General features: G+C 48.4%; 1 protein-coding gene across 7 annotated transcripts in view; it reads right to left on the bottom strand.

The window, feature by feature from the left end:
* Positions 1 to 19,883, bottom strand: part of LOC105495708 (beta-crystallin B2-like) — a 104,307-nt gene that overhangs the window by 77,424 nt on the left and 7,000 nt on the right. For 4 of the 7 annotated variants that reach the window (XM_071080307.1, XM_071080303.1, XM_071080304.1 and 1 more), the window contains 3 exons: positions 19,230 to 19,333; positions 17,951 to 18,093; positions 15,717 to 15,957 (listed from right to left, as the gene is read on the bottom strand). In XM_071080307.1, coding sequence (XP_070936408.1) covers positions 15,717 to 15,957; positions 17,951 to 18,093; positions 19,230 to 19,322 — 477 coding nt within the window. In that variant the 5' untranslated portion in view covers positions 19,323 to 19,333. The remainder of the gene's footprint in view (positions 1 to 15,716; positions 15,958 to 17,950; positions 18,094 to 19,229; positions 19,334 to 19,883) is intronic. The other 3 variants (XM_071080309.1, XM_071080308.1, XM_071080305.1) reach the window with 2 other exon arrangements.

The following is a 19,883-nucleotide window of genomic DNA, read 5'->3' as shown; positions in this document are numbered from 1 at the left end:
AATTACAGGTGTGAGCCACCTGGCCCGGCCTTGGAAACATAATGTTGAAGGGAAAATTGCAATTTGCTAAATGATACATACAGTTTAACACTTATGGAAAATGTGGAAACAATACTATATATTGTTTGTGGTTAGGCACATGTAGTTAAAGTGAAAAAAAAGATACAAAAATTAAAGTAGGAGGAAAAAAGGGAGTGGTGTCAGAGAAGTACCCAGCAGGCTTCCACTGTATATGTAACATTTTGTTTCTAATCAAAAGGATGTCTGAGACAAGAAATTTACAAATGTGCTTTGAAAAGTACAGGCTGGGCCCTATGGCTGTACTTTTACCTGTGATCCCAGCACTTTGGGAGGCCGAGGTGGGCAGACTGCTTGAGGCCAGGAGTTCGAGACCAGCCATTAATAACGTGGCGAAACCCCTTCTGCACTAAAAATACAAAAAATTAGCCAGGCAGGGTGGCGCACACCTGTAAAGCCAGCACTCAGGAGTCTGAGGCACGAGAATTGCTTGAATCCAGGAGGTAGAGGATGCAATGAGCTGAGATCACACCACTGCACTCCGGCCTGGGTGACAAAGCATGACTCTATGTCAAAAGAAAGGTGCAAAAGATGGGACCACATTGCACACTGAGACTGCTGTGATCCCAGGTCCCCCTTACAAGGAATGCATGCACCAGGGAAATCCTGCCCCATCCTCGGCATGCCCCTGCCTGGATAGCGCCGGTGGTTGGCGTCTCTCACTCACCAAAGGGAGCAGCTTCTAGCCTTCTCCCTCTTTCCCCAACTCCTCACACTAGCCAGAGGGAATATTCCTCAGGGCCAATTGTGCCAGGCAACTCCCTTCCTCAGAATTCTCCCATGGCTCCCCAGTGCCCTCAGAAGCAAGCCCACACTCCTTTCCAGGGTCAACATTTACCTCCACAACCTGGGCCCTGATGCTTTGCCAGCCTCACCTGCCACCATTCTTGTTCCCACACCCTGCAGAAGCCACATCAGATGCATGCAGAGCCACCTCCACTCCCTCTCGCCCAGTAGTTTTTCTCACCTTGATAATTTTGCATATGTGACCCCCTTTTCTGGAAAAGGCCCTCACCCCCTGCCAGCCTTGTCGGTCAGATGCCTGGAGTCCTCACCACCATGCACAGTGCATCCTAGGAGAAGTCCGACAGGCCATGCCAGGAGATTGGCATCAGCCACCACTCGATGAAGGAAAAGCGGGCCATTTCCCATGGCCCCATCACACTTTCCCGGAGTTCCCAGACTCATTGTGGTTGTTGTTGTTCGCTGACAACTCACATGTACAATCAGTGGTAAAATTCAGCTTCTTTCATTCAATACCAAATGAATGTCATGAAAATAGCTTCGTAAGACAAAAGGACAAAATGACACTTTTCTTCCCACTAAGTCCAAAAATGTCCCCTCTGGCTAACCAAAAGGGTACCTGTTCCATCTGCTCTTTCTGTCCTGCCTCCTCCTCCTCCTGAGTTCCCAAAGCCAAAAGACTGCAGGTAGTAAATGCACCCCAAATTCCCCCCCCCCTTTCTCCTCCCTGAACAAAAGCAAGCAAGGAGGTTAGGATACACCTGTGTGTGTGCATGCATGTATGTCAGTATATGGGTGCTCACACATGGGTACACAGAAAAAAAAAAAACCTTAAAAAATTCCTTTCCTATTTGTGACCCCATATCCTTTTTTTTTTTTTTTTTTTTGAGACAGGATCTCGCTCTGTCACCCAGGCTGGAGTGCAGTGGTGTGATCTCGGCTCACTGCAACCTCTGCCTCCCAGGTTCAAGAGATTTTTGTGCTTCAGCCTCCCGAGTAGCTGGGACTACAGGTGCACACCACCATGCCCAGCTAATTTTTGTATTTTTTGTACAGCCAGGGTTTCACAACATAAGCCAGGCTGGTCTCAAAGTCTTGGCCTCAAGAGTTCTACATTTCTAATAGAGTTGCTACATATAATACATGTCAAATATTTATCTAATACATATGTACATATTACATGCATATGCTTTTATATGGGTGTGTTTATGCACCCAGGTCTCACTGCTTGACCAATAACAAAACCTTTCCCTGTGGACCTCTACTTTCCCATCTATAAAATGGGAAATTTAATCCCTTTCATCCCTGACAGTTTATCTGAGTCTGTCTCATATAGAAGGTGGAGGCAAACACCTGCTTTTTTGCATATTTTGTCCTAAATTTTCACCTCCCTGTCTACAATCCTGCTGGAAATCCCACTGGTGACCCCATCCACTATCCTCTTTGGAAATGTACTTATCCCTAGTATGAATATCCCTAATTCCCTACAGTTTTCAACCTGGGGTGATTTTGCTCCCAGGAGATACCTGGCAATGTTTGGAAACATTTTTGGTCATCACGTGTTGGGGGTTGCTACTGGCCAACCGGCTGGTAGAGGCCAGGGATGCAGTTAATATCCTACAGTGCACCGGGCAGCCCCGACCACACATCGAGAGTGGTGAAGTTGATTGGGAGGCCGAGGCAGGCAGATCGCTTGAGCTCAGGAATTCGAGATGAGCCTGGAAAACATGGCGAAACCCCATCTCTACAAAAAATAAAAAAGTCAGGCATGGTGGTGCATCTGTGGTCTCAGAGACTCAGGAGGCTGAGACAGGAGGATCACCTAAGCCCAGGGAGGCTGAGGCTACAGTGAACACTGATGGTGCCACTGTACCCCAGCCTGGGTGATATGAGCCTGTCTCAAATAAATAAATAAATAAATAAATAAATAAATAAATAAATAAATAAGTGGTGAAGTTGAGAATGAGTAGCCCTGCCTAGAATGAAAGCATTTATTGGATACTTTTCTTTACACTCTCAAGACTGAGATGATTGGAGCGTTCTGGTAGTACCCAAGGTAGAAGAAAGCATTACAAGTTTAAAAATGGAGAAATTATGTTTTTACACAGCACCTGGGCACCAGGCTATGGATTCCTCACTTTGCAGGCCACATCTCCTGCCAAGCAAGCCACATGCACCGTTTCCAGATGAGAATGTTGAGACGAGGTTGGTTAAGACACGCAGTTCTAAAGAGTTATTGTAACAGATTCTAGAGTCTGTGCTCTGGAAGGGAGGAATGGGGGTGGTCACTAATTCAAGGAGGGGGAAGCATCTGTGCCTGAACCATGAGTTGTTTTCAGCTGAAGAAATCAGCACATGTGGAGAGAACAAGACAAGCTTTTTATCTGAGTCCTTGATTTTCATTAGCGTAACAGGTGTCTCCATGGCCTCGTGCTTGGACATGACTAATTCTAAGGAGGCTTTCCTGTTAGTCAAGTCCTAGTCTCTGGGTTTGACCACTCATTCATTCATTAGATCGTTCATTCATTCAATAAATACCTATCAAGCCTCAACTACATACTGTGCTCTGTGGATATACTGAATGAAAAATTAGGCCTGGCCCTTGCCCTCATAGAGCCTAGGAAGAGAGATGGAAATGAAATCAAAGAACTAAACAAATACATATAAAGCAACATGTGCGATTAGGGCTTCCAAAGAGAGGTGAGCACAGCAGAAAATTACACATCAGAGGATTGGCCTGGCCATTGAAGCCAGGGAGGACACTGGGCTGAGATTTGAAGCCTGCATAAGGGGGATAATTAGGTCAGGTGTGGCTCACGCCTGTAATTCCAGCACTTTGGGAGGCCGAGGTAGGCAGATCAGTTGATCTGTCAGGAGTTTCAGACCAGCCTGGCCAACATGGTGAAACCCTGCTTCTACTAAAAAATACAAAAATTAGCCAGGCATGGTGGTGTGCACCTGTAATCCCAGCTACTTGGGAGACTGAGACAAGACAATCACTTGAACCTGGGAGGTGGAGGCTGCAGTGAGCCGAGATCACGCCACTGCACTCCAGCCTGGATGACAGAGCGAGACTCTGTCTCTTGATGGGGATAATTAGGTAAGCTGAAGGAAAAATGTGTTTCAGGAAAACAGCATGTGCCAGAGTCCTGTGGCTGGAGGACTCATCAAGGGTACACAGGACAGAAAAAAAAAAAAAGTTTATTTACATGGTAGGAAGCTGAAAAGACAAGGCAAGGGCTGGCTCACACAGGTCTTGTGAGTCAGTAATTAGAATTTGTATCCAGAGGGTGAAGGGGAGCCATGGCAGGTTTAAGCAGGAGGGTCTCACGATCAGATTTGCATTTTGCGATCCCTCTGACTTCTGCGTGGGATTTGTAGGGGAACAGAGGGAGTGCAGACAGACCTGTGAGAAGGCTGCTGGCGTTGTGTGAACAAAACAGAATGCAGGCCTGGATCAGGGGATTGGTGAGAAGTGTGTGAATTTAACAAATTCATGAGCTCAAATGGGTGATGGAAGTTCAGGAGAGCTGCATGAAGAAATCATACACTCTTCTTTTAGGTTCTTCTTCAGGGCTGCCCTGCCAAGGCTCCCAGATGCCTGTGTCTACCACCAATCAACTCCCCCACTCGAGATGCGGAGCAAAGATTTGGTTTTAGGAAGCCACTATTGTGGTGGACTGTGGCTCCGACCTGGGCCTAGCTTCCAGCCTGGATTCCTCACAGAGGCTGTCAAGAGCAGCCACAAGACGCCGGGACTCTCAGCCTAGAATACCCCGGCAGCATCAAAGACCAGAGCAAGGGGGAGGCCCAGAAAGAGCTATTTCAGGCTTCCTATTTTTAAAGCTGGGGTCAGGGTGCCCTGCCCACCAACATTTCCAGTACTGGAAGCTTCAAAAACTTCACCTCCCGCCAGCCCAGCACGAGACAGGCTCTGTACACAGAGCTGTGCAGTGACCATGGACAGCCAGGAGAGAGGCCTCCAGCATGGTTGGAGCAGGTTTTGGAGTGCCATGGTACAAGGAAAGCCAGAGAGGCTGACCACCCTGGGTGGGATAGAGCCCTGGGTTCAAACCCAGCTTTTTCATTTTCCACCAGCATGGCCTTGAGCAAATCATCTCCCCCTTTCTGAGCCTCAGGGGCTCCCGTAGAAAATGGGAGTAAGCCACAGGTGGTGATAGGTTGGAGTGTGAGGAAATCAGCCAGCAATCACTTAATAAATGCCTCCTGTTAGCCTGTCATGGTACGCGGTGGCGGTGACGGTGACGCAATGGCGAACAAGATGTGCTTCACTGAGCTTTCATTCTAACAGAGAAACCAACGTTAAAGAAAAATTGAAGGCTGGGTGCCATGGCTCACACCTGTAATCCCAGCGCTTTGGGAGACCAAGACGGGAAGATTGCTTGAGCTGAGCCCAGGAGTTTGAGACCAGCCTGGGCAACAGAGCAAGACCCCACCTCTACAAAAAATAAAAACAAAAAATTATCAGGGCATGATGATGCACACCTGTAGTCCCAGCTACATGGGCGGTTCAACCAGGAGGATCAGTTGAGCTCAGGAGATCAGGGCTCCGTGAGCTGTGATGGCACCACTGCACTCCAGCCTGGGCAAGAGTGAGACCCTGTCTCTAGAAAGAAGAATACAGTTTGCCTCCTGAATATATAATAATGATGAATATAAAGCATGCCTGGAAGAAAAAGAGGATTTGACCAATATGTGGACCAATCTTTTGGACAGAAACTGCTCTCTCAGGAAATGGCAGCGTGAGCCACCTGGTTGATGTTTCCTAATTCCTGGATTAATGGAGAGAAAGAAAATGTATGCTCAATCCACTCAATGTTGCCTTCTTTAGTGAAAAAAATAACTCTATGAAGCAGCAGCATTAACTATAAACTGGTCTTGGAAAATGAACATATCACCCACTTATTTTAATGAAAGAAAGATGCAGAAAGGTGAACAATTTAAAGAAATACAAAACCCAAAGGCAATGGTAGCCAGATGCAATGGCTCACACCTATAATCCCAGCACTTTGGGAGGCTGAGGCAGGAGGATCACGTGAGTTCAAGATCAGCCTGGGCAACATAGCAAGACCCTATCTTGGCAAAGCAATGGTTCTTAAACTTGGGTTTACAGTTGAGAGGGGCTTGTTAAACGAAGATCGCTGGACACCCCTCCCTTCCAAATTGTGATTCAGTAGGTTTGGGTAGGACCGAGAACTTGCATTTCTTTTTATTTATTTATTGAGACACGTTCTCACTCTTTTGCCCAGGCTGGAGGTCAATGGCGAGATCATAGCTCACTGTAGCCTTGAACTCCTAGGCCCAAGTTATCCTCCCACCTCTGCCTCTTGAGTAGCTAGGACTACAGGTGTGCACCACCACGCCCAGCTAAGTTTTTATTTTTTATGGAGATGGGGTCTTACCATGTTGTCCAGGTTAGTCTCGAATTCCCGGCCTCAGGCGATCCTCCCACCTCAGTTTCCCAGTGTTGAGATTATAGGCCTGAGCCACGGTTCCTGATCAGAACTTGCGTTTCCAACAAGATCCCAGGTGATGCCAGTGATGCTGGTTTGTGGTTTACACGCTGAGAACCACAGCTTCAGAGCAGCTGGGAATACCTTTGGGGACTCACTAATATTAACCCTGCTTCGCTGAGTCTCTTTTCTCACAAGAGGAGTCAGGAAGCACTCGACAGCCTCTTAGGGGCAGAAGGGTCTGGTTTTCAGCTTCGTGCTGGGAGGAGCTTCGGGCAGCCTGTGAGCTCCTTCCCATCCACATCCCCAGCCAGCTGCTTCATCACTTGGGAGGTGATGGTCAACCTGCCCAGCACCTCGGTCCCACCTTGATAGAAACCAATTCCGTTGCTGTAGAAGAAGATGGGTGGGGTGGAGTCCACGTCCCAGGGGATTCTGAGGCCGGCATCCCATCCTGAGCAGGCATGGTTCTCCCCACTGGATGAGGTCTTATCTGACAGAAAGTGCTCCTCCTCTCCACCTTTTTTTTTAAACCCTCCCCACCACTCTGCTCACCTGGGTTGTCTCTGCTTTGAAGACTCACCCCTAGTGGTTTTCTTATTTCACCCAGGGGGCACCAAAAAAGCAAGAAAGTTTTGTTCCCCCATCCCAAGGTCCTGAGACTCACTCCACAGAATGATCCTGTTTGCCAGAAAAACGTGAAACACCCCAGAGGTCAGAGATGGCCAAGAAAGTGCAGAAACCCCCTCCCAGGGCTGATGACTGCGCTTTCAGCCTCCCCTGAGAGCAGTGACCACATCTCCACTTCTACTTTCCAAGGCCTCCTCACGGGTGGGGGGTTTTTTAGAGTCACTGCCAGTCAGGAGTGAGAGGGACAGAACACAGCACCCTTCCAGAACTCACGATGATGAAAAGAGAAACTTTCTGGAAATTAAAAATAATAATAATACAGAAAAACATAAAGCAAATGGTAGCAATTGCCTAAATGGCCCATACCACAAATTCAACATTTTTTAATAATCTGGCATGTTTTCCAGTCTTTTTTCTATGTGCATACTTAAAAAAAATTATGTAACTCAATCAAAATCATTAGCATTTTGTTTAAAAAAGAAAATTGGACAGCAGCTATGTTAAATCTTCCTGAAAAAAGAAACAAAGATTACGTTGATTTATGTCTATTGCTGGATAAGCTGAAGGAAAGGTCAGCAAACCGTGGCTTGTAGGACAAACCTGGCCAATACTTCATTTTATACAACCCACAAGCTACAAATAGTTTTTACATATTTAAATAGTTGGGGAAAAAAATCAAAGGATTAGAAATAGGTGTGTTCTCACTCATACGTGGGAGCTTAAAAAGTAGATTTCACGGAGGTAGAGTAGATTGGTGATTACCAGAGGTTGGGAAGGGAAGGTGGGGAGGGAAGAATGAAAGAGAAGTTAGATAATGGTACAGAAATACAGTTCGATAGAAGAAATAAGTTCTGTATTCAGGCCGGGCATGGTGGCTCATGCCTGTAATCTCAGCACTTTGGGAGGCAGAGGCAGGTGGATCACTTGAGCTCAGGAGTTTGAGATGAGCCTGAGCAACATGGCAAAACGCTGTCTCTACAAAAAAATACAAAAATTAGCAAGGCGTGGTGGTGTGTGCCTGTAATCCCAGCTACTGAGGAGGCTGAGGTGGGAGAATTGCTTGGGCCCAGGAGGCGGAGGTTGCAGTGAGCTAAGATTACGCTAGTGCACTCCAGCCTGGGCGACACAGTGAGACCCTGCCTCAAAAAAAGAAAAGAAAAAAAGTTCTTTTATTCAATAGTACAACAAGGAAATTATAGTTAGCAATAATGTCTTACAGATTTCAAAATATCCAGAAGAGAAAAATTGTGTTGGGTAATGTTCCCTACACAAAGGAAAGATAAAAGATAAATGTTTGAGGGGATGGGTATCCTGATTACCCCGACTTGATCATTATACATTGTGTATGTGTATCAAAATATCACATCTACCCCCTAAAATATCAGTAAATAAATTTTAAAATGTAAAAAGGTAACAAAAATATTTGTGTTAATACATGACAATGAAATTCAAATTTCAGTGGACATAAAGTTTTACAGAGGTACAGCCTCACCCATTCATTTACCTACAGCTGCTTCTATGTGATGCCAGCAGGGTTGAGTAGTTGCCAGAGACCATATTGTCCCCCAAAATGTGAACTGTTTACTACCTCGTTCTTTACAGAAAAAGTTTGCCAACACCTACTCAAAGTCTGGTCGGTGGTAATTGTTTGTTATCAATCTGCGATGAGATAAACACAGAAACTGACAGTAAGATTAGAAACTTTTGGCTGGGCGTGGTGGACTCACCCCTGTAATCCCAGCACTTTGGGAGGCTGAGGCAGGAAGACCTCTTGAGGCCAGGGGTTCAAGACCAGCCTGGGCAACATAGTGAGACGCCCCCCTACTAACCCGTCTCTTAAAAAAAAAAGAAGACGACTTTTAATAATTTGACAGTCTGTTTTAATTGTTAATATAAAAATTTTAAATTGGGGATGTTTGTTGTATTTTTCATTCTGCATTTCTGGTCATTTTTATTATATTCTACTAACTTTTCAGTCCATAAGGGGTCAAAAATAGTAAAATACAAAAACTAATCCTTCACTGCAGATAATTTGTGTTTTAAAAACATTCTTATAAACATCAAATATTGTTCTGTAACTTGCCTGTTTTTTTTGGTTTGTTTTTGTTTTTTACCTCCGGCAATGTTTCTGAGATATGCCCATGTTGAATACATAAGGTCTTGTGTATCCCTTTTGTCTGTTGCATGATAATATTATTGCATGCTGATTATTTACTCATTCTCCTTCTCACGGACATGTAAGTTGTTTCCAGTTTTTTGCTAGTGCAGACAACGCTGCTCTGAGCATCCTGAGCCTATCTCCTGTACAGATGTGGGAGAGATTTTCCAGGGTAAACACCCAGTGAAGAAATAGCTGGGCCTCCAGATTTCTGCATCTTCAACATTACTAGAATCTGTCAAATTCTAATTTTTTTTTTTTTTTTTTTTTTTTTTTTGAGACGGAGTCTCGCTCTGCCGCCCAGGTTGGAGTGCAATGGCCGGATCTCAGCTCACTGCAAGCTCCGCCTCCCAGGTTTACGCCATTCTCCTGCCTCAGTCTCCCGAGTAGCTGGGACTACAGGCGCCCGCCACCTTGCCCGGCTAGTTTTTTGTATTTTTTTAGTAGAGACGGGGTTTCACCGTGTTAGCCAGGATGGTCTCGATCTCCTGACCTCGTGATCCGCCCGTCTCGGCCTCCCAAAGTGCTGCGATTACAGGCTTGAGCCACCGCGCCCGGCCTCAAATTCTAATTTTTGCAAAGTGATGGCACCAGTGTACATCACTGCAGAAGCGCTTTAGAGTTTTTGTTCTCCAAGCCTTGCAAACATTTAGTATTGGCTGATGTCTGAGTTTGGGTTTAAAATTCTTAGCTTTGAGCAAGCTTCAGACCTTTATAGGCATTGAGGAGGTGGCGAAAGGTTTTACCTTTTCCCCCTCCCTCCTGCTGTCTCTCCAATTTCCTCCAGTTTCACCTGCCTGCCCACTGTGAGCTGACCTGGCCTGGGGCTGCACCCGGACCCTGATTTTCATAAAGCCTCCCTCCCGGTTCTTGTGCACACCCCACAGCTCAGCATCTTGCGTTCTCTCAGCTCCATTAACCAGGGGCTGCCCTAGGAGGGAGCAGGAGTTCCTGGCAAGTGACAAGGCAGGCTTGACAGGCAGGCTCCTTTGCTTTGGAGCAGCAGGCAGCACAGGAGAGAGTCCCCAATCACTATTCAATGAATGAATGAAGAGCGAAAAGGCAACTAGGCTGTCATTTATTGAGCAACTACTTCGTGTCAGGTCGGTGACCAGGTGTCTGAGAATTACCAATGGGGTAAAAACCCCATAGCCCTTGGTTAGATGAGGAAACAGAGTCTCAGAGAGGTAAGCTCATTTGCCTGCCATCACAGGGTCAATGAGTAGGAGATCTGGGACTTGACTCTAGCCCTGCCTGACTTCGGGGGCCTCTGGCTCCACTGCCTGGCTTGGGGCTGTTTCCACTGCCTGTTAGGGCTGCCCTGTGGCTTCCTCCCCATTTCTGCCAGACTCCAGCCCACTTCCCAGGGCCTAGTCTGGCTGCTGAGTCCAGCTCTCCAACACCAGGAACTAGTTCCCCTGAAACCCAAGGCTCCTACAGATGGACAGGCAGGCCCTCCGCAGCTGCTTAGAGACAGTGGTCTGTCCACCTTCATAAGCCCACCTGCTCCAGCTGCCCGTCCCTCCACCCCATCACGCTAGGGGGTGACGCTGGGGCCTGGCTGAGTGGCTGCATCTGGGGCCATGAGTGAGGAGAGGAAGGAGAGAAGGTGGAGGTTGGAGAAAAGTGGGGGTGCAGAGCAGGAGAAACCAGAGGACCAGGAGGAACAGGAAAAGGGCGAAGACGACAGAAGCAGAGCAAGGGCGGCAGGAGGAAGATGGGAGCGCTCAAATTTATAAGAGACCATTGGTTTGGACTGAGCTCCTGCCCTAGGCCCCACTGACCAAATCAAAATGGAGTGACTCGTGCTGACATGCCACACCAGCAAGCCCAAACCAAGGTGTTTGCCCAGCCTTCCAGTTTCAGCCGGCAGGAGAACGAAGTTCCCTAGGATTTAACCTTTACAGGGAAAGTAACTTTGAAAGGACCATTCTGCTTTTTTGTTCTATCTTCTTCCTTCTGCCCATTGCTGTCTGTAAACCTCTTCTGTTCAACTCATCTGGACACATAATTCTATTTTACAGAATGAGATGTTGTTGCTCAATTCTACAACGGCAAATAGAAGTCAATTAAAGGCTGGGTGCGGTGGCTCACGCCTGTAATCCCAGCACTTTGGGAGGCCAAGGCGGGTGGATCACCTGAGGTCAGGGGTTCAAGACCAGCCTGACCAATATGGCAAAACCCCCTTTGTACTAAAAATACAAAAATAAAAATAGCCGGGCATGGTGGCATGTGCCTGTAGTCCCAGCTACTCCAGAGGCTGAGACAGGAGAATTGCTTGAACCTGGGAGGTGGAGGTTGCAGTGAGCTGAGATCGCACCACTGCACTCTACCCTGTGCGACAGTGAGATTCTATCTCCAAAAAAAAAAAAAAAAAAAAGTCAATTAAGGCCTTTAAACTAAATTTGTTGTAATTTTGTGACAGGAATGAATAAGTGAACTGGTAAATGAACATATGGAAGGTGTTTCCGTCCAGGCCATCTGGCAAACTCCTATTCCTCCTACAAAACCCAAGACGACTCCTCCCGGGAGCCTTCCTTGCCCACACCCCAGCCCCCACAGCCACTTCTCACACTGTGCTTTTACCCAGGGCCTTGCGGTGTGACTGGCTCTGCCCTAAACTTTGTTAAGTGTCATCTTCTGGACTCTTCACCGCAATCCTCTGAGCGGCATTATTGCTCCTATTTTAAAGGAAACCGAAGCACGGAGTGGTTGGTCTGTCAGATGCCCAAGTGGCGGGACTGGGGTTTTGCTCCGTGGCTTCCAGTGACATCATGGGTGAGAAAGGGCCTTGAAATCTTGGAATCACCTTCCTAAGGCAAAGAACGGTTGCTGGATTTTTTTTTCTCCCCCTCCCGAGTTTTGGAAAGCAAAGACATGGGACTCTGGGCCACACTGTTCGGGCTCCGGGCTGAGCCTCAGTTCCCCTACTGAGGGTGAGGAGGTGCGGTGGCCCCGCCAAGCTTGGGCTGCCCGCCCTTCAGAGCCTGCGCAGCTCTGGTCGCCCAGCCGGGAGCCCCGAGGATGACGCTTTGCTGACACCTAGTGGCTGCAGGAGGAAGTGGAGCCTTGACGACTGGAAGAATCGGCCGGGTCCTGCAGAGACCGCAGGAGGAAACTGTAGGCCCCCAGGGGAGGTGAGTAGGGACACGAACAGAGCACTCCTCACGCGAGAAAGAGGGGGAGGAAGAGAGGGGACGGGCAGCGTACTCTCTAGGAAGTCCCCAGGAAGGCTGGAAGTCCGAGGTTAAGGCATTGGCAGGGTCGGGTCCCTCTGGAGGCTGCAAGTGACACTCGTTTCTCCCCTAGCTTCTGCTGGGTGGCCGACAATCTGCGGCACTTCTTGCCTTGCAGAAACATCACCCCAGCATCATCTTCACATGACATTCTCCCTGTGTGCATGGCTCTCTCCAAGTTTCCCGTTTTCATAGACACCAGTCACATTCCATTAGGGGCCCACCCTACTCCAGTATGATCCACTACTATAACTAATTACATTTGGCCAGGCATGGTAGCTCACACCTGCAGTCACAGCACATTGGGAGGCAGAGATGGGATGATTGCTTAAGACCAGGAGACCAGCCTGAGCAACACAGTGAGTCCGCCCCCCACCCCCCAATCTCTACATAAAATAAAAAATTAGAGAGGTGTGGTCATGCACGCCTGCAGTCTCAGCTTCTCCAGAGGCTGAGGCAACAGGATCACTTGAAAGCCCACGAGTTGGAGGATGCAGTGAGCTATGATTGTACCACCACCCTCCAGCCTGGACAGTAGAGACCGTAGCGCTTCAAAAAAATTGCACTTGCAATGACCCAGTTTACAAATAAGGTCACATTCTCTAAGGTACTAAGGATTAGGATTTCAGCATATGAATTTGAGAGGTTCTCATTCAATCCATAATAATCACCATTGCTCTACTCTCAAACTATTACAATCACCCCCACCCCCCTAAGTGAGAGCTTCTAGGGGTAGAATCTATTACTTTGTACCCCTACTCTGCCCAGTTCCAGAAGTGAAATAGGCACCAAGTATCGGGTGAAGAATCAATGAAGAAATGGATGAGAGTAACATTTATTTAGCATTTATTAGTTTCCACCTTTATGATAATCATTTTAACCACTTTAACAAGGTTTTCCATGTGCCCCCACATCTCTGAGCATTCCAGCCACCACCGTGCCTTTGTGGAGTTTCTCAGAGCTACCAGGCTCCTCCCACCACAAGGCCTTTCACATGCCGCTCTCATCTGGGACACTCTTCTTTAGCCCTGCAACCTCTACTCTTCCTTCAGATCTCATCTCAGCTGGAGTCTTTTCCTCAAGGGAAGTAGCTTAGACTTGTGTGGATTCTGTTTTTTTAACTTTTCAGTTCGGGGGTACATGTGCAGGTTTGTTATAAACTCGTGTCATGGGGGTTTGTTGTAGATTATTTCATCACCCAGGTACTAAGCCAAGTATCCAAATAGGCACGCAGTAGGTATTGGTTGAAGAATGAAGAAATAGATAACAGTAACATTTATTGAGCACTTAACTGTTTTTTTCTAAGTTCTGGGATACGTGTGCAGAACGTGCAGGTTTCTTACATAGGTATACATGTACTATGGTGGCTTGCTGCACCCATCAACCCATCGTCTAGGTTTTAAGCCCTGCATGCATTTGGTATTTGTCCTAATGCTCTCTCCTTGCCCCCCAACCCGACAGGCCTGGGTGTGCGATGTTCTCCTCCCTGTGTCCATGTGTTCTCGTTTTTCAACTCCCACTTATGAGTGAGAACATGTGGTGTTTGGTTTTCTGTTCCTGTGTCAGTTTGCTGAGAATGACGGTTTCCAGCTTCATCCATGTTTCCACAAAGGACATGCACTCATTCTTTTTTATGGCTGCATAGTATTCTACGGTGTATATGGAGCACTTACTGGTTTCTACCTTTATGATAATCATTTTAACCACTTTGGCTCATTCAACAAGGTTTTCCACTTTTCCAAATGTGAGGGAACGCTTCTAAATGGAGTCCTAAAGGGGAAAGAACATCTAAAACATTCCTAAAGAATCATGTTATGGGGCAGTGGTCCCCAAATGTTTTGGCAGCAGGGATCGATTTTGTGGAAGACAATTTTTCACGGGCTGTGGGCAGCGGACATTAGATTCTCATTGGAGCATGCAACCTAGATCCTTTGCATGTGCAGTTCACACAATAGGATTTGCACTCCTGTGAGAATCTAATGCCACCACTGGTCTGACAAGAGGCGGAGCTCAGGCTGTAATGCCCACCTCCTGCTGTGCAACCCCCATTTCAGGCCCTGGGAGGCCCAGGGTTTGAGGGCCCCCGTTTTAGGGACCTCAACACTGACTACAAAGCAATAGTCGTTAACAATGTGGCAAGAGTGCAGGGATACACAGACTACAGGAACAGAAAAGACAGCCCATAAAATCACCCCATCTGTGGGGAAGGGGATAGGACAGCAAGGTGACTGCGCTGCAAAAACAAAACACTGAATCTCTACCATACACCATATACAAGAATCAGCTCCAGAAGGATTAAGAACGCAAATGTAAAGAGCAAATGTTTAAAAAGTTTAGAGAAATAAATGTATTAGGGAATTTCTTTGTGACTGGGGATTAGAAATAATTTCTTCAAGGCTGGCCGGGTGCAGTGGCTCATGTTTGTAATCCCAGTACTTTGGGAGGCTGAGGCAGGCAGATCACAAATGTTCAGGGATCCCAAGACCAGCCAGTCACTCAAGAGGCAAGGGAGGCCGGGCGCGGTGGCTCAAGCCTGTAATCCCAGCACTTTGGGAGGCCGAGACGGGCGGATCACGAGGTCAGGAGATCGAGACCATCCTGGGTAACACGGTGAAACCTCGTCTCTATTAAGAAATACAAAAAACTAGCCGGGCGAGGTGGCGGGCGCCTGTAGTCCCAGCTACTCGGGAGGCTGAGGCAGGAGAATGGCGTGAACCTGGGAGGCGGAGCTTGCAGTGAGCTGAGATCCGGCCACTGCACTCCAGCCTGGGTGACAGAGCGAGACTCCGTCTCAAAAAAAAAAAAGGCCGGGCGCGGTGGCTCAAGCCTGTAATCCCAGCACTTTGGGAGGCCGAGACGGGCGGATCACGAGGTCAGGAGATCGAGACCATCCTGGGTAACACAGTGAAACCCCGTCTCTACTAAAAATACAAAAACTTAGCCGGGCGAGGTGGCAGGCGCCTGTAGTCCCAGCTACTCGGGAGGCTGAGGCAGGAGAATGGCGTGAACCCGGGAGGCGGAGCTTGCAGTGAGCTGAGATCCGGCCACTGCACTCCAGCCTGGGTGACAGAGCGAGACTCCGTCTCAAAAAAAAAAAAAAAAAAAAAAAAAAAAAAAAAAAAGAGGCAAGGGAATTGCAAGTCAGGTGAAGAAACAAAGGTCAGAGAGGTTGGGTACTGTGTCCAAGGTCACACAGTTAAGAGCTAAGCAGCTGCAAAGAACCATAAGACTCCCTAAGGGTTCTGTTGCCCTATTCCTAGCCCAGATACTTGCCAATTCTTATTTCTATCACACACACACACAGGCGCGCGTGTGCACGCGCACACACACACCCCCCAGCTGCCAGGGGAAATCAAAGACCCACAGCAGACAAGTTGTAAGTCATACTTCACTCACTCTCTGGTTGGTCTGGAAGGTTCCTGGGCAGCAGGCCTGGGTCCTGGGAAGAAGGCATGGTAGGGAGGGCACTAGTTGGAGGAGTGGAAGGCGCCAACATTGGTACCACTGCATATCGCGGACGTGGCACACGGACTGTACCTGGGGGTGACATGCCCCGAAGTCGCTGCTGTCCTTGTAGTCTCCCTTCTCCAGCAGGTACTGCAGCCCGTGGTAGCCGGGGTACTGGTAGCCAACCCACCTGCAGGACCAGAGGTGAGGGGTGGGTGAACCGGGGGAACAGGAAGAGAAACGAGAGAAGCGAGGGGAGAGAGCATCCATAAACCACTAGGAAGGGTGAAGCCTCCCAACCATTGCCACTTCCCAGGAGTAAGCAGGACACCCTTTCCACCCCACCCTTCCAGCACTGAGCCTCTGCTTTCTTCCTTCTCTTAATGGGGAGCTCACTGCCTCCTGAAGCAAATTTTGACTGAAGGCCTGGTACTGGGGTCAGAGCAAGGGGGTGGTATCTTAAGCTCACTGAAGTTTAGAATAAGTCAGACCTTTGAACCATCTCCATCCACTCCTATTCCACCTCCAAGCCCAGCTGCAAGGCCAAAGAGTTGGGGGAGGTTCCAGGGGTCTTCTGATGAAAAGAGGTTCCAGGGGCTACTTAATGAAAGTACTGGTCTTCTCTCCAGAAAATGTCACACAGGCCTGGCCTGCAAGGACCTGCCTGGCCAGTCTCTATGGACATATCCAGCACTACCTTCGCATTCTTATGCTCCCACATCTCTGCATTCCAGCCAGTGGCCTTTGTAGAGTTTCTCAGACCTACCAGGCTCCCCCCACATGCACCACAGGGCCTTTGCACATGCTGCTCTCATTGTCTGGGACGCTCTTGCTTGGCCTCTTTACCCCCGCAATTCCTACTGTTCCTTGAGATCTCAGCTCAAGAATCTTTTCTTCAAGGAAGTAGCTTAGACTTATGTGGATTCTTAAATTATTAACAGCTGCCCCTTCTAGACTGTTGGCTACACAGAGCAGAAGCCAGATCTCTTTAATCTCCTTCACTCTGGGCACCTAACACAATGCCTGGCATATGACAGCACTGACGAATGAATGAATGAATGAATGAATGAATGAAGGGAATGAGGGAATGAAGGGGAACAGGAGCACAGAACTTTGCACACCACTTTAGGAGTTTGACAAACCCCAAGAAGCCAGTATGTTTGGCTAAACTGGTTCTGTTGGGGGGAAAGAGCCTTAATTCGTAGCACTTGCTGATTTCTATGCTGTAAATGCACCCACTGTGGCTGGTTTCAAGCTACCAATGATTAGTCAACCAGTTCACACAAATTCTGAAAATGTAAGAGTCGGTTCCAGGCTGGACGCAGTGGCTCACGCCTGTAATCACAGCACTTTGGGAGGCCAAGGCGGGCAGATCTTGATGTCAGGAGTTTGAGACTAACCTGGCCAACACAGTGAAACCCCGTCTCTACTAAAAATGCAAAAAATTAGCTGAGCTTGGTAGTGGGCACCTGTAATTGGAGCTACTTGGGAGGCTGAGGCAGAAGAATTGCTTGAACCTGGGAGGCGGAGGCTGCAGTGAGCCAAGATTGTTCTATTGCACTCCAGCCCGGGTGACAGTGCAAGACTCCATTTCAATTTAAAAAAAAAAAAAGATTTTACAAGCTGGTATAAGCTGTTCAGCATACCGCTGCCCAAAGCTCATCTGTGGACCCCCCATGGAATCCAAATTTTTTACCATGAGAAATCCCCCATTGCTGATGGCCAGGGTCGATGTGCCCAGGAACTTCAATTCAGAGGAAAATGACACCTCCTGTTCCCAAACTTAGGGACACATGCGGTCAAAGGCAGCATGGGCTGGTCCTCCTGCTTCTCACAGCTTTCAGACTACTCAACTCATTCCTTCCCTCCTGCCTCAACCTAATCCTCCCTCTGCCTCAACGTGCCCCTCTGACATACATGTCTTGCTCACTGGGGCTGAGGTAAAGGCCAAGGTTTCTCCACTCCAAAGGCCGTTTCCCCAAAGGCAGCTCTAGAGAGAAATTCAGGGGCACAGAATTCCCTGTGGGCAGAGAATTCCCATTTACTTTCCAGTGGGAAGCCAGAGGTCAGCAGAGTACACTGATGTGTGCAAGATCACCAGTGTACACAGAGCAGAGCAGGACTTAGGACCCCAGAGTCTCAGTTCCTGGGGCAGGGTAAGCCAGGGCTGGCAATGCGCTTACGTGCCACTCTGCACCCGCACAGATGACACCTTCTCCTGGTAGCCGTGGGCGTGGAAGCTGGGGACGTCGTCATCTATGATTTCCATCTTCTTCCCGGTGAAGTTGGGGTTTTCATAGAGGATGATCTTGTGCTCTTGGCTGTCCTATTGGCAGAGGATGTGGGGAAGTGAGTATGGGTGACGGGGCCCAGGGTTGGCCTTCCCACCCCATGCTCATGCCCCAGAGTTGGGATCCGCATGTCCCACACATCACTCTCTGCCCAGTGCACCTACCACGTGTCTATGACAACTGCTGTTGGATCGCAGCCATTTGTTAAGTTTCTACTGGGCCATTTTCATGTAACAGACACTCTGAAATGCTACACTTTGGGGAATATTTGATTCTGAAATGTCATTTTTTCCTCCTATGCCTCAAGTTTCTCTTTTATAAATGGCAGCTATGATCTACCACCCACTCACAAGTGCACACCCACACATGCACACACAGGCACACACACACAGGCACACTCATAATTATGCCATTTGGCAGACAAGAAAAACAAGGCACAGAGAGGTCAAATGACGTGCTCAAGGTCACAGAGCTGGGAGCAGCACAGCCAACATGGCAACCTGGGTCTGTGGGATGTGAAGTCCAGTGTTCTCCAACCTTCCAGTAGGTCCTGGGAGGAGCTAGACTGGGCTTGGAGGGTTTGGGAGTGTAACTGAGCAGTGATGGGCCCTGTCCCCTCCCCGACAGTTTACACACTCACACACTAGTAAGAATCGGGATCTCAGAAGCACTGAAAACTCACACTGGCACGAGTCTTGAAGAAGAGCTAAACCACCTTCTCCTCCAGTCCTGAACTCAGAATTTCTTGTATTTCTAATGGCTACTGATTATTGAGCAGTGACTCTGTGATGGGAGTTGCCCAACCCTGCGGGGTGGGGGGCACCAACCACGTAAAATAGAATGTGAATGGTGCCCTCTGGAGCATTTCATAGTCTCGTGATTGGAGCCCCCTGGAGTTGCGCAGTGTGAAAACCCTCAAGCTAATAAGCACATTGGAATCTCAGGACAGTAGATACCAATATGCCCATTTTACAGATGAAGAAACTGAGGCTCAGGGAAGTAAAATGACTTTTGCAAGGTCACCCAGGGAGGAGGTTCCTCACCAATCAGAAGGGGCACAATGCTAGAGGGGCAGGCTCCTTCCTGGTCTCAGGACCTCCGGCTCCAAGGTGGCAAAGACAGAAAGTAGGATGATGGGCAGAGAGAGGAAATAGAATGGCAGGGGGCTCACCACTTTGATGGGCCTCAGGGAGCTGAGGCAGTCCGTCCTCTGGCTGCTGGTCCACGAGTCCCAACTGCTCGCCCTTGCAGTTGGCCTGTTCATAGCCCACCCAGCTGCCATGGAGACAGAGAGAAAGGGGGCAGGTCAGTTCCACTCCAAGCTTCCTATGGCAGGATCCTGGCTACTCACATTGGCCCCTGGGGTTCACTCTTGCCCAACCCGGCAAGATGTAGTAGCCCCACCCGAACCTTAAGCACGGCAAATCCAAGCGCACAGTCCCCCCAGTTATCCAGAACTCAGTGCTATGTTGCCTTTAACCACCTGGAACACAGTTAAGAAATAAGAAGGCGGTCTAAATAACGGACCGCAACAAATACCAACATATAGAGGCCATGCACTAAAGCCAATAGTATACTGGTAAGTTAACAGCCAACTCTCAAAAAACAAAACAAAAATTAACACTCTTGATTTGCAGCGTTTGCCAATTTCCATGGTGTAAATGCTCCCACTGTGGCAGATTTCAAGCTATGGCACGGCTGCAAGTGGAGCTGGGGAGAGAGATGCACAGTCAGCCTTCACCACTGAGAACTGACCCCAGAACCCCTCTGTTGTGCCCAAACCCCTCTCTTTGGATGTGTTTCTTCTCTTGTCCCTGTTGTTAGA

Source organism: Macaca nemestrina, chromosome 15 (genome assembly GCF_043159975.1).
Source record: "Macaca nemestrina isolate mMacNem1 chromosome 15, mMacNem.hap1, whole genome shotgun sequence".
NCBI lineage: Eukaryota > Metazoa > Chordata > Mammalia > Primates > Cercopithecidae > Macaca > Macaca nemestrina.
The sequence above is the reverse complement of the archived record's forward strand: the minus strand, read 5'-3'. Positions and strand labels throughout refer to the sequence as shown.